At 39.3% G+C, this 14,761-nt stretch overlaps 2 protein-coding genes across 2 annotated transcripts; one reads left to right on the plus strand and one right to left on the minus strand.

Annotated features, from left to right (window-relative positions):
- Window positions 1–740: 740 nt before the first annotated feature.
- Window positions 741–6,810, plus strand: hspa8b (heat shock protein family A (Hsp70) member 8b). The gene is made up of 9 exons (XM_088079035.1): window positions 741–912; window positions 3,100–3,309; window positions 3,392–3,597; window positions 3,904–4,056; window positions 4,739–5,294; window positions 5,390–5,592; window positions 5,681–5,879; window positions 5,971–6,203; window positions 6,293–6,810. The coding sequence occupies exons 2-9, from the start codon at window positions 3,105–3,107 to the stop codon at window positions 6,476–6,478; spliced, it is 1,941 nt and encodes a 646-aa protein (XP_087935161.1). The 5' UTR covers window positions 741–912; window positions 3,100–3,104; the 3' UTR covers window positions 6,479–6,810.
- A 1,655-nt stretch (window positions 6,811–8,465) lies between these two features.
- lim2.3 (lens intrinsic membrane protein 2.3) lies at window positions 8,466–10,489 on the minus strand. The gene is made up of 5 exons (XM_042487312.2): window positions 10,339–10,489; window positions 9,555–9,747; window positions 8,972–9,121; window positions 8,750–8,884; window positions 8,466–8,653 (listed from the first exon to the last, which is right to left on the minus strand). The coding sequence occupies exons 2-5, from the start codon at window positions 9,727–9,729 to the stop codon at window positions 8,592–8,594; spliced, it is 522 nt and encodes a 173-aa protein (XP_042343246.1). The 5' UTR covers window positions 9,730–9,747; window positions 10,339–10,489; the 3' UTR covers window positions 8,466–8,591.
- Between the last annotated feature and the right edge of the window lie 4,272 nt (window positions 10,490–14,761).

Consider the following 14,761-nt stretch of genomic DNA (forward strand, 5'->3'; position numbering starts at 1 on the left):
AAAACTGCTTTAAAAATATTACAGATTCATATTTTTCCATTTTAGTGGGTTTTATCTTTCGATCAACTTCAGTCTTGATCAAAACTAGCAAATATTCAATTAGTTTCAGGATTTTAACACTTTAAATGCCAGTTGGTTTACCTGACGTCATGTAGTTTTTATGAAAGAACACAAAAAAGTGATTTTCCATATAATAAATGCTGGGGGGCTGGAGGATTTTTTTCACAGTCTGGTTGTAAATGTGTGCACAGTGTATTACAGACCCATTTGAAGCATTGAAATTGGAACTCCACAATTTATTAAGAAAAAAAAACAATCATGCCATATGCAATAACACAGCAAAATGATTGCCAAAACAAAAGAGAAAAATGAACCATTTTAACAAAAATGCTCATAACGATACCCGAGATTAGGTTAGATTTTGTATGCAGAACTTTTTTTTACTGGTACCTGAGTATTTCTACACGATGGTTAAGCTACTTAAACTGAAGAAAAAAATCTACCTTCCATCTCTGGGCATGAGTACTTGTTTGAGTTGCAGACTTCCTCCTCCACCCCTACAATCAACCAGTGTCTGACAGCAGGAAGAACCCGTTGGGTTTCATAATAATAATCTTGATAGCAACTGCTGTGGCGCTGTGCGGAGCGTATTTTTGATTGGCCCGTTTATGGGGGCAATGATATGATGGAGGGTGATTGGTCAGCATCGCTCCTCCTGGTTTCTGGAGAGTTCTGAGGGGACTGCAGGAGGAGAGGCGGCCGCTCCCACACACCGACACACGGACAGCGGGGACCAGGGGACCAGGGGAGCCGACACACTGAGAGCCACCCAAGGGAAAGAAGCCGGCCAGTATTATTAACTACCACTTTGACTTAAGCCGGTTTAACGACATACTTCTGAATCTAACGGAGGTGAGTATTAGCTAGGTGGATAACTTACTGTAATGAAATATCTTTTACTGGTCTTTACTTAACTTAATGAAGTGTCAATCAGTGTTTGCAGTTTACTTTAATTCAGCAAAAATGTGAGCAATCTAACACTTGTTGGCGTCCATTTGCTATTATTCAATATCTGCTCATTATTCACACTAACTTCACTTATCACCTGATGCTTCAAGCTAACTTTATATAACGTTATTGCGCATTTAACGAGAGTTTAGAGAAAGTGGCTAACAAAAGTATGAAGTGATGTTGTCAACACGCTTACAGTGTGGTTTGCAAAGTTGCTAGTGTGCGTTGATCGTGCACGTCATATGCAGAAGCGGTTATATAACAGACAGACTATTGTGGGCAAGTGGCAACGAAGTGAAAGGAATGGTGGAGAAAGTTCCCAGCCTTAAATGTGCAGGACACGCCCTCCTGGCTGTAGCTGCTGCTGATAGCTAAGCTAATGATGCAGCACAACATGCTCTGCTGCTAACCCTGCTGCTGCTCAGTGGCTGTCAACTTTGTCTTTCCCCCAAATTAAATTACTTTTTAACAACCATCAATATGAGGGGAAATTATAATGCCTATAATTAATAATATGTATATATATATATATATATATATAATATAATAATTAATAATATATTCCAGTTATATAATTATAACAACAGGAGTCAAGTCCTATTGCATAAACCCTATCTAGAGCATGAACTTGCATTTTTTTGCAGTAGTTTCTGCAGTGCAAATTAAAAGCTTTTGCACAGGCATACACACGAAAACTCAATGCCACCCTGCTTTACTTACTGGAACAACTTGGCAGCAAGGTAGATTTACGCATGTTTTCAAATTGAGTGACAATTGAACTCAGTGAGCTTCAAGTGTTTTTCTTTTCTTCCTTTTCAAATATTTTTTATTTCATCAGGAATTATAATACAGTTTTTTATTGTTGTTTTTTTTTTTTTTTTTTTTTTTTTTTAAGTTTTTTTTATTCTTTAATATATGATGAAAACTGTAATGAGGCAAATAAAAATAAAACATTTAAAACAATACAGATATAAAATATATATATATAAATAATACAGGTTAAACAAATAAATCGATAATAAGACAGGATAAGAGGTTATGTATAATGAATCAGTCAATGAATAAAACAGATAAGATAGCTGGAAAAGCAGCAATTCCTACCATTTGAGTTGCATAACCCAAAAATTGTAAGAAAACAATAAAAAAAATCAGTTGTACAACTAACTGCTTCAGCTCCAGCCCCATCATGTGCATTCTCCTGCAATAACTCTATAGTTCTCTCCACCACAGCAGACAGCGCCCTGCAGTTTAGTAACTACTGCCTGGGTTAGAATGCAATGACCTCCTATGTGGCATAACATTTGGCTAACATTACAGTATATTGATGATCTGCTGTGTAGCAACCGTAAAATTAGGGCCTGTTCCAAGAAGCTACTGCTCACTGAGTCATCTGGATAACTTATTGAGTAAAATCAGTACCACCCAACATCAGCTCATTTTCCAGATTTGCACTTTTTTATTCAAATTAATAATAATAATAATAGATTTTATTTATAACACACTTTACATTTAGCAAAATCTCAAAGTGCTTATCCAGTGAATTAACTAGTAGAGTTTATTTCAAACAGTATCTAACATTAATGTTATAACTGACCAAGTAGCAAAGTCCCACAGCCCAAGTTAACTGAATGTAATTGCTTGTTTTATCTCAAATCCAAAGACAATTTTACTACCACATAAGACAAAGAACAGCAGAAAAAATACACAATGAATCAGTTGATCAACTTAACAAATAACATTTCAGCTTTGTGATATAATAATGAGTAAAGTCAATGGCAGTCCAGTGTGGTTATCAGTTTACAATAAACCTGCGTCTTAGAAAAGGTCATCTCCTCCCTGTTGTTGCCACAATAAAGGCAGCCGTTGCCAAGCTGTCAAACATGGGAGGCTCAAAAACAGGTGCTGCGGACCTCTACCTCACCGAGACAGTTTGTCTCCGCTTCTGTATAAGCTGCTCAGACTCTGTTAATAGCCTCATTACAGCCTACTGCAGCATACTGCCACCGACAAATACTCATCTGTCACATACCCAGAATGTCATTGTTGAGCCAGTGTATGATTAACAGGTGATCATATTCATATTCCCAGGAACCATGTCCAAGGGACCATCAATCGGCATTGACCTGGGCACTACCTATTCCTGTGTAGGCGTGTTTCAGCATGGCAAAGTGGAGATCATTGCCAACGACCAGGGAAACAGGACCACACCCAGCTATGTTGCCTTCACAGACACTGAGAGGCTGATCGGGGATGCAGCCAAAAATCAGGTGGCCCTGAACCCCAGCAACACAGTGTTCGGTATGAAACATTTCACTAGAAAGGTACAACTAGTTAACTTTGCTGTTTCTGCTTAATTATGGCCTCTTTTATCGCCCTGCAGATGCAAAACGTCTGATCGGACGCCGGTTTGATGACAGCGTTGTCCAGTCAGACATGAAACACTGGCCGTTTACAGTCATTAGTGAGGATTCACGCCCCAAAGTTAAAGTGGAGTACAAAGGCGAGACCAAGACCTTCTACCCAGAGGAGATCTCCTCTATGGTGCTCACTAAAATGAAGGAGATTGCAGAGGCTTACCTGGGGAAGGTACACCTGTGTTTTGTTTTTGCAGAATTAATATTAGAAATTATTTGTTTGTTTATGAAAGGGGAGAACTGCATCAGTACACAAAATAATGCAATGACAAATTTCCTTTGTTTTCACTACTGTATTTTGGCAGCTAAGTTCCCTCCAAAACATGGAATTTAAACAGAATTCTGCAGGGATTTTATGATGTTTCAATAGACTGGGGATCTATAAGCTCTGATTTGGAAAAAAAATACTTTTAATGTTGAGAATGACATTTATTTCTCAGTAATAACAGGTCTTTGTAACCATTTTTTTTTCTTGCAGACTGTAACAAGTGCAGTCGTGACTGTGCCTGCCTACTTCAATGACTCTCAGCGCCAGGCCACCAAAGATGCAGGGACCATTTCTGGGCTTAATGTCCTTCGTATCATCAATGAGCCTACTGCTGCTGCTATTGCTTATGGCCTGGACAAAAAGGTAAAATAATCCTTAGGCTACAGCTGTATACAACAGTGGGTCCCAACTGGTCCAGCCACAGGGGTCATATTTTGTCTTTAGTCATTAGTTTAAGATCCACACATAAGAAAAAATTCCAACATATTCAGTGCAATTACTTAAAACTTAGAGAATATATACTCCAGCAGCCCAAAAAAGTGCGTATTATTGCTTCAAGATCGGTGACATAAAAACACAACAAAGGTACAGCATGTTATTAGATCAAATAATACTAAGAACGGTGCAATAAAATAGCAGCTGAACAGCACTAACAGTTGCTTTCTGGATTCAAAAAGTGCATTCATTCATTAGCACTTGTCCTCTAGAGGGTCGTGGGGGGGCTTGAGCCAATTCCAGCTGACATTGGGTGAGAGGCGGGGTACAACCTGGACAGGTCGCCAGAGTTTCACAGGGCTGACACATTGAGACAGACAACCATTGACACTCACATTCACATCTATGGGACATTTTAGAATCACCAATTAACCTGCATGTCTTTTGACTGTCCCACTCTGGGTTTGAATCTGGGACCCTCTCACTGTGAGGCAGCTGTGTTAAGTAATATAATAGTATAGTAATATAGACCTTGAATTTGAAGGTCAAGGTGGATTTATCCAATACTAGAATAAACAACATATCAAAGTAAAATCTTTTCAAACTTCAGGTTGGAGCCGAGAGAAATGTTCTCATCTTTGACCTGGGCGGTGGCACATTTGACGTCTCCATCCTGACTATTGAAGATGGCATCTTTGAGGTCAAGTCCACAGCAGGCGACACACACTTGGGTGGCGAAGACTTTGATAACCGCATGGTCAACCACTTCATCTCCGAGTTTAAGCGCAAGTACAAGAAAGACATCAGCGACAACAAGAGGGCAGTGCGTCGTCTGCGCACGGCATGCGAGAGGGCAAAGCGCACCCTGTCATCCAGCACGCAGGCCAGCATCGAAATCGACTCTCTGTACGAGGGGATCGATTTCTACACCTCCATCACCAGGGCTCGCTTTGAGGAGCTGAACGCAGACCTGTTCAGAGGGACCCTGGAGCCTGTGGAGAAGTCTCTCCGCGATGCCAAGATGGACAAGGCTCAAATCCACGACATTGTCCTGGTGGGAGGTTCCACTCGCATTCCCAAGATCCAGAAGCTGCTGCAAGACTTTTTCAACGGGAAGGACCTCAATAAGAGTATCAACCCCGACGAAGCGGTGGCCTACGGTGCAGGTATAACCCTTTTACGTCCATAAATAAAACTCATCTCTAAAACATTGGAATTATATACAAATGTAAAACTCTGAATCCACCTATTTGCTCCGCAGCTGTGCAGGCAGCCATCCTGTCAGGCGACAAATCGGAGAACGTGCAGGACCTGCTGCTGCTGGATGTGACCCCCTTGTCTCTGGGTATCGAGACTGCCGGAGGAGTCATGACGGTTCTCATCAAGAGGAACACCACAATCCCCACCAAGCAGACCCAGACTTTCACCACCTACTCAGACAACCAGCCTGGTGTGCTCATTCAGGTATGACTGCCATATTTAGCTATTATTTTTCAGTCTTACATTTCAAATAAATCTCTATTAACGTGTTTACCCGTCGTTATATCTGCAGGTGTTTGAGGGTGAAAGAGCCATGACCAAAGACAACAACCTTCTAGGGAAATTTGAGCTGACAGGAATCCCTCCTGCACCTCGAGGGGTTCCTCAGATTGAAGTGACGTTCGACATTGATGCCAACGGCATCATGAATGTGTCCGCTGTCGACAAGAGCACCGGGAAGGAGAACAAGATCACAATCACCAACGACAAAGGTAAGCTGAAGCACAACTCTGTATGATAATTATAAAAAAAAAATGACATATGGTTTTCAGCCATTCTTCATTTGAAATTAAAATCCTTCAGGCCGGCTGAGTAAGGAGGACATTGAGCGTATGGTCCAGGAAGCGGAGCAGTACAAGGCTGAGGATGACGTGCAGAGAGAGAAGGTGGCTGCCAAGAACGGCCTGGAGTCTTACGCCTTCAATATGAAGTCCACCGTGGAGGACGAGAAGCTGAAGGACAAGATCAGCGACGAGGACAAGCAGAAGATTGTGGACAAGTGCAACGAGGTCATCAGCTGGCTCGATAGAAACCAGGTATGAGTTTGAAGTTTTGTCGTCGGAAATTTTGGCAACTTGGTGCATTGGATTGTTAACTAAATTCCACTTCTTCGCTCTTTTCTCAGTCTGCAGAAAAGGAGGAGTTTGATCATCAGCAGAAGGAGCTGGAGAAGTTGTGCAACCCCATCATGACCAAGCTGTACCAGAACACAGGAGGGGTGCCGGGGGGAATGCCAAGCGGCTTCGCCGGATCAGGCGGTGCTCCTGGAGGAGGAGCGTCCTCCGGCCCCACTATAGAGGAGGTCGACTAAACTAGAGCTTCCAATCGTGCATGAGCTTGTTCTCTTTCCTGGTTTGAGGTTGGTGTGAGGGGTTATCGCAGTCATTAAATCACAGTTATCTACATTGTTACACTCAGAACCATTAACCATGCCTTTTTTCGTATCGTTTTGATAATTTTTTGTATGCCAGGCTTCAAGGCAACTCTTCCACTGTGGCTTTTCTGGTTGGCAATCTTTTCAAGCAGCTGTGTTGCGTCACGTTAAACCAGTTAATGTTTGGAATATCACTTTTTTCTCCTTTCTGATTTGGTTATGTGCACTTTGCAAGATGAGACTAAATAAAAGACTTTTTTGAACTTGGACTCACTGCTCATAATTTTCATCACCTTACATAATGTAACATAGATTTCAGGTCTAAATATTACATACCAAATGTGTGTGGGTTTGTTTTGGTTTTTTTTCAAAAATTAAAAATATTAAAATGTATTCTATGCAAGACACCCCCCCAAAAAAAAATATTTATATTAGGTACGAATGTTATTAAGGTTTCATAACAGTTCCTGTACATTTTGAATAGCATTTTTATTATAATATTTCTGTCAGAATACAAGTTATGTGTCATTTGGGACATACAGAGATATGGTACAGGTCATGGTCCCATGGTCATGGCAAACCTGGAAAAGTCATGGAAATTCACAATCATGTTCATCATCAATCATTTTTCAGTCCTGAAAAAGTCATGGAATTAGTAAAAGTCAGCTAAAGTTTTGGAAAAGTCATGGAATTTTGTTGTGTGTAATTACATTTTAAAGTTATCTTACATATATTGTCTGCAGCTGTCGACGTAATGCAGCTCTAACATTGATCGATGTGTGACGTTTACTGACATCTGAAACTAGAAGACCTAAAGAATCCAGTGGAACTAACCATGTCATGCTAGCTTCTCACTAAGGGGGCTGAATAATACACCAAAGTTCAATTTTGGTGATGAAAAAAATGACATGGCCATTTCACAGGGGTCCCTTGACCTCTGACCTCAAGATATCTGAATGAAAATGGGCTCCGTGGGTAGCCATGAGTCTCTTCTTTACAGACATGCCCACTTTATGCTCGTCCCATGCAGTTTTTTGCAGTTATTTGATTCCTAAAAACTGTTATGAAAATACACTGTTATGAAATACAAAATAATGGATTTCATAAAAGGAATTACAAAATGCAATTAATTGCGATTAACTATTTATATTCTGTAATTAATCACAGTTTTAAAAAATTATAATTTGACAGCCCTAGTTTGAATCCAATATGTCCAAACAATTCTAGGCAGTTAGGGCAAGGAAAAGAGGTCCTTGAAAAGTTTTGAAATTTTGTGCATTAAAAATGAGGAGGAACCCTGATTTTAAAACAAAAGTAATTCAGGAAATATTATATAATATTGAGCAGAACATCTTCACAGTAAATATGCCTGTTTGTAATGCATCTTGTCAGGTAGAGGTTTTTTCCACTCAGAGCTGAACATGGAATTACATTAAAAAAAAAAAAAAAAAAAATGCCACCCACAAATCATCTTATTTGCAGGTCGCCCATTTACCCTTTACAAGCATTAATTCTTTGAACTGTGAGAAAATTCATTTGTTTTTGTTTTTTCAAAAAAAGGAAAAAAGGCAATCAGCAACTTGGCATGAAATGTTCCCCAAATTGCCAGAAATGTGTAAAAGGTGACAAGAAAGTTGCCTACAAGAAAAACCAATCAAGAAAACTACATTTATAATTATTATCAATACGTATTCAAATTAGGTTACTATGTATACACACACACACACACACACACACACACATTTGATATTATTATCATTAATACTTATTTTATTTTTTTCAGGTCATTCCCTCTTTTTTTTCCATTTAATTTTGTTTGTAAATTTCAGGTAATATTATTGTAACTTTTGACTAATTCTTTGGTAATATCTTGTTATGATACTTAAAGTATTACTGTCGAGAGACAACACAGAAAACAAATGCATTTGTTTTTTCCTCATTTATTTTGCTTGTTCATGAATATTCAGGTTAACAGGAAGCAGTTGGAAAGTTCATACTGGTGTTGGTTCATATATTACGAACCAGTGCTTATTTGTGTGTCTTTGGCAGGTCAGCGTGAGTTAGAGTTTCTTGGGCATTCATGCATCCGGTAGGCACACATGTAGAAGATACCTGGAGGAGAACAATCAGTTCATCAAATAAAGATTATAAACATGAGAACAAGGCATGGCTGTGTGTTTTAGTAAGTTAATAAGTTGGGATGCATACCTGAGAAGAATGTGAGCACCACTGCCACCCAGCCCATTATATAGGACCAGGAGAACCGCCAGCTGCCATAGCGTTTACCGTAGTAGTTCACTGTCACTCCTGTGTAGACAGCCATGGCCAGCAACACAAAGAAGCCTGCACAAGAGACAAAATCATTAGGCGTTTAACTGGTTAAAAGGTCCTAAGTTTATCAGAGAGGCATGCATGTAGCTAGGAGCTTACAGGAGATGAAGAAGAGGATGCCAGCTGCAAATGTCTTGTCAAACCCATCAAAGGAGGAGTAGTGGATGAAGGCCATGACGCCGATCACAATGCCGATGAAACAAGCCAGCAGGGAGAGAATCATGAAGGCCCGGGTGGCATCCCAGTACGCTTAGGGTGAAATGAGATGAGATTAGATTTGAAAGTATGACCAGAACTTCTCCTATTTTATACAGACATCTCATGTAATTTATAGTGTTGATATGTTTTATTTTCACAGTTATTTACACCTTTTTCAGCTCTAGCTTGCCCTCTAGTGTTTAGGAAAGGACTTGCACCTGATTTGTTAAATTAAACTTATGACAGATGACTGAAAATAGCCTGTAAATTTATATAAAGAAATCTGTTAATACAGTGTCTTAACCAAAAGAAACAAAAAGAGATTTCTTGGTAACATTTGCACTGAAACAAAGCCCCCAAAGGAAGCACTCCCAGTGTCAAGAGAGTTTGTGTGGTCTTCACAGGGTGACTGTCAGCAAACTAATAAATATAAATGAGGATCTGCTTGTGCACATGCAGTGAAAGACAACCCGAGAATTCTTACCGATGCTGTCTGTGTGTGTCATGCATTTCCCGGGCACACAGTACCGCCACAGGCCCTGGTGCATGTAATTGCTGGAGTGACGGTATTGCATCCAGTAGTCAGTTGCCGTGGAGACAATGAGGAGTATGTTCCCAACTCCGGCGCAGAACAACCCACCTCCCATGAAGCTGTACATCCTGCCAAAAAACACTGACTGACACACGGAAAAACAGAGCAGGTCAGGGCCCCGCAAACATCTGGCCCCAATTAAAGCAGCTACTTCCTGTTGCAGAGCATGGGGCTGCACTGACTATGAATAAAATAATATTGAAATTCATTCAGCAGGGTGCCACAAATGTTACGCTGAAGCTTGACATATCTGATTATAGAAACAGTACTTGTTAGGCAATGACAGACACGAAATTTACATGGTCAAGCAGTCAGCTCAATCTGACAAGTCATTAACCTCTAGCTGAGAGACAGATCTAACTTTAAATCCTTTTTCAAACCCTCATAAATTCATTTTATGAGCAAAAGTGTATACAATAATTTACAACAGATCTAGAATAGTTTTTAAATATTTGGTTCAATTCTGCATGCAGACAATCATGGCCTCTGGAGTTCAGTAGTTCATTAAAAGTGGTGTTTTTCCCCACATTTTAAGGCAACATAAAAAGTTATTTATTTAAGCTAAAAGAGATTTACTACCAATTGTAGCAAGAAAGAAAGATAACTTATCTATCTATTTAAATTACAAAATATTGCACACATTTCACAAATTATGTTTTTAAAATGAATGACCTACCTTTATCTTTTTTCCTCAGAAAAAGTCAGAGATTCCAATATTTCGGGGTTGTCAAAGCACAGAGGAGCCCAATATTGTGCGGGGCAGGCAGGAAAGTTTTGTTTGTGCGTAGGAAACCAAGCGAACAAACGGGCTGAGGGAACAATAGAGCATGCTGAGCCACAACCAATCACAGAGGATGAGTTTTGTGTTTTAGGGAATCTGCTGAAAATACAAAACTGTTAAAGCGCTGTGCAGTAATACTGATGACACAGGGCTTTTAATTCAAAATGCTGCACAACCACACACACAGTAAACTCACGGCCTGCTATGGGCTCACCCACAGCTATTGCTAGAAAGGTTCATTTGACAGAGATTATTTTAAGTGGTCAGAATGTAAAGCTGAACTCATTTTGAATCATGTTTCAGTTGATGTGTTTTCGGAAAATCCTGCCCTATATGCTGATGGACAAGCAACAATATTTTCAGTAATTTTCAGGTCATTTCAGCCTAATACAATTCCCTGTACCAACTTATGTACAGATTATTGTAATAAAAGTTGTGCAGTGTGCTCATTTACATAAAATCAATCATTTTCTCAGGCATGTGGTATAAAATGATTACGATATTCCAGCATCTGCACTCACTACAGTGTGCTTTTAATGGTTTTGCATCCATAATAACAACAGTGGCAAGACAAATTGAAGGTTAATTCATTAATGTCCCATATTTTAAAGTTCCTGGCATTTACTTGGCACGCAGTGAACCCAGAGGAATTGATTTAATTACAGATGACAAACTGCTCAGACATTTATAAAATAAAAACGCGCGTCGCAGTGAACTTGAATACAGTGAGCAGCATAAATTCACAGGCCGAGGTGCGCGCGGATAACTTGGCAGAGTAGAGGAGGATAAGCAGGATGGTGGGCGGCTAATAGAGTTATGGGTTTGTACAGTTTGGGGGATGAAGCTGCAGTAAAAGTAATTTATCTTTGTTTCAGTGTGTTGTAGAGAGAGTGGGAGTTTAAAAAGAGAGTTATGGGTGAGAAATTAATATTTCAGTTACTCCGTTGATGGTGTGACTGGTGTAGCATACTCAGTGCCGTTTTAGGTGGAAAAAAATGGTATGAAAACCTTTTCATTGATGCAAAATAAGGCAAATAGAGAGTTTATCAAGGACACTGTCAGGTAGACAGGTCTGCTGCTTTCACCATATTAAATACTTACGCAATATTATGTTGTTGTTTGTTGTATATCATTTTCTCTCATATACATATTTTGCCTCATGCTGGGAACAGCCAGGGCCAGAGACATTTTGTTTTTTTGGGTTTTCAGCTCATCCATCCCATTTCCATGAACGCAATATCTCAAGAACACTTTGGAGGATTCTTTTTTTTTTTTTCAAATTCGGTACAAATGTCCACTTTAACTCGGTGATGAACCAATTAAAATTTGGTGGTAAATGACCTCATGAAACATGTTTTTGGTCAGAACTACAACACATTTATATAATGACAAAATCTGATACAAATTCCTAACAGAATAAACTTCTGAAGTAAGGGCATTTTACATCCAAAAGGTCAAAGGTTGACATCACTGTAACATGTTCTGTAAAAACACTTTTCTGACCATTATTTATTATCGTAACATATAAGGGGGAGACATTTGGTCAGATACTGAATTGGTGACACTGATCTCAGGTGTTGAAACTGATTGTAAAGATCCTGTGTGTGTGTGTGTGTGTGTGTGTGTGTGTGTGTGTGTGTGGCTGCATACGAGTCTGTACAGACATGGATGTTAACTGCAACTTGACTGGTTTGCAGAGGCATATGACGCAAGCCAGTAATTTAAGTTTAGGCTTATATTTATTATGCCAAATACCACACTGGAAGGGGCAACGAAGCATTTCAATGCACAGTGAAGAGATATGTCGAGTACATAGGTGTAGATTTTAAGCGCAGCGTGTAGATTTGTGCCCCTCAGTATACTAACATGCCCCTGCCAATAAAAACATTAAAGTAGCAGGGGACTTATTCTGATGAATTGCTAGAGTGCAATACATTAACACAATAATGCCTCCGGTACAGCAGGTGGTGAAAGAATGCAACCTCAAAAGCAATTATGGCAATCTGCCATTAAACAGGAAGAAAAAGTATGCACAATTGAAGCAGGAAGTGCCACCATATATTGAGGCAGAGGAGGAACAAACAAGTGCAGAAAAAAAATCACCAGAATGCAGGAAATTAAGTGCTTAACATTCAAACATTCTTGGAGGAGGACCCGAAGACTCGAAGACTCCCGCTTAATATCTGAAACAAAACCTACACCCTTGGTTAAGTATGGCAAATAAAAACTAAAACTTAAATTTACAATTTTCCCATTCTTACACTCCAGTTAAATCCCATAAGACCTGTGTACCCGCCAGCGATCACGCATTACTTCACTGTTTTTCAGAGGCCATGGCATGCTGAATTTTAGACCTCTCATCTCATGTTATGCGAGTGAAAATAACACGAGTCACTTTATAAACATGACCACTTTATGCTCGCCTCATGCAGTTTGGGGCAGCAACCATGCAGTGTTTTTGCATTCTATACATATGTGTTATTTTTGCTTATTGTATTTGGATATTTCTGCATACTGATGTTTCTAAATAGACTTTAAATTTCATGAGAATTTCATGCATTTCTTGAGTATTATTGGAAAGCTGAGACTGTGGATTCTATGAGCCCAGTTTTGCATGATAATGTGACCCCCTATTGCAGCCTTTTTGTTGTAATGAGAGTTTTTAAACAGACTCGCTGTATATAATGACCTATTGTGACCTCTAGGATAAACACAGCCTTATTAAACTTTACAGCCACAAACTAGAGATGAAGAACATTTAGAGGATACATAGCTTTTATAGGTATATCAACAACAAGCCAGTCCCTGCGCGATTTTTCCAAAACATAAATGCTCGCCATAAAATCACTGAAAATGCATTTCATACAAAAAATCTCCAAACGTTGCATGTTCTAATACCAAATCACAACATAAAAAAAAAAACAAAAAACAAATGGTATCAACCCAAAAACTAATGCAACAACTTCTGAGACATAACTGAGCATGGAATGGCCACTATATACACCCATCATTATGTTTAAGCTCCTATATGCTCTTTAAAAGTTTGAATAGGGGCCTAATTTGACACTTAGTGCTGAGCTGCTATCTCCCCCCTGTCCCCCCTAACAAAGACAAAACTTGGTCTACAGTGGGTGTCAGTTTTAACACATACCTGTTCTCCTCAGTTTGCTTCCGTACAGTTCCATTCCCCGATTTTTGCGCTGTAGCCCCATTTCACCACGTTGTCTTGCTGCTTGATGTTTGGAAATCCTCTAAGAAAGATACTTCAGCTCCTGAAAGTCCTGCAGTCACCTCCAGCAGACACGGAAAGTAGTCACAATCTTAACACACACGTTAACACAGTTTGGCGGACGGTCAGATTGCAGTAAGGCAGCAGGTAATCAGCAGCAGGTGGTATCAATTTGTGCGACCCGCCTTCATTTCAAAAACCTTTGGGCATGCGCATTGCTGTTTGACAGGTGAGGGCCTACCTATTGAGCCAAGCGCAGTTAACCCTTTGAAACCTAGAACGACATCACTTTTTTGTGCTGCACTCAGGCGCCTTTCAAAAGTAATTAAACCTGGTTTGATTTGTTTAAAAAGCATGGAGGAAAGGCAATGAGCAACTTTTTTTAAAAAAAAAAAACATTTCTGGAGCTCCAAAATGTAATTATTAGAATTACACATTTAAAATATTTTAACTGAGTAATTGTAATTTCTAAGCGATCACGTAATTTTCCTGTGCGTTTTACAAATTCCCTGCTAATTTCATGGTGATTTCTTATTTTTGACAGAAATTAGGCCAGTTTACAGAGGTTTCAAAGAGTTAGAATACATCTAGGCCCTGTCTTGAAATGGCAGAAGGATCCAAGGATTTTTATGGCATGCAATAATCCATTATTATGCAAATTTCTGAAATAATCAGTAAAACTAAACTACACTTTTTATATATTACCAGCAGGTGGTGCTTTACCCCAAAGGACCCAATGATCATACTTTATGAATAAGTGCTGCTTTTTATAGGCTCTGGGATGAGGTTTTTTGTTGTTGTTGTTGTTGTTGTTGTTGTTTGTTTTGTTTTTAATAAGATTATATTTTGGGCTTTTTGCATGTATTTGATAGGACAGCTTAAGCTTGAAATGGGGAGAGGGGATGTCATACATCAAAGGGCAATCATATGGCCAATTATGAAGATTGTTTTCAGAGAGTTTTGAACAAACCAGTAAACTTAATATACCTTATATTCACAGGACTAAATGTTTACAGACATACAACCAAACACAGGCATAAGATAAGGCAAATATAAAGAAACTGCTGTATACAGATATAAACTGGACAA

The sequence above is a fragment of the Plectropomus leopardus genome, chromosome 6 (assembly GCF_026936395.1).
Source record: "Plectropomus leopardus strain MGB_pleo_1.0 chromosome 6, ASM2693639v1, whole genome shotgun sequence".
NCBI classification, from domain to species: Eukaryota; Metazoa; Chordata; class Actinopteri; order Perciformes; family Serranidae; genus Plectropomus; species Plectropomus leopardus.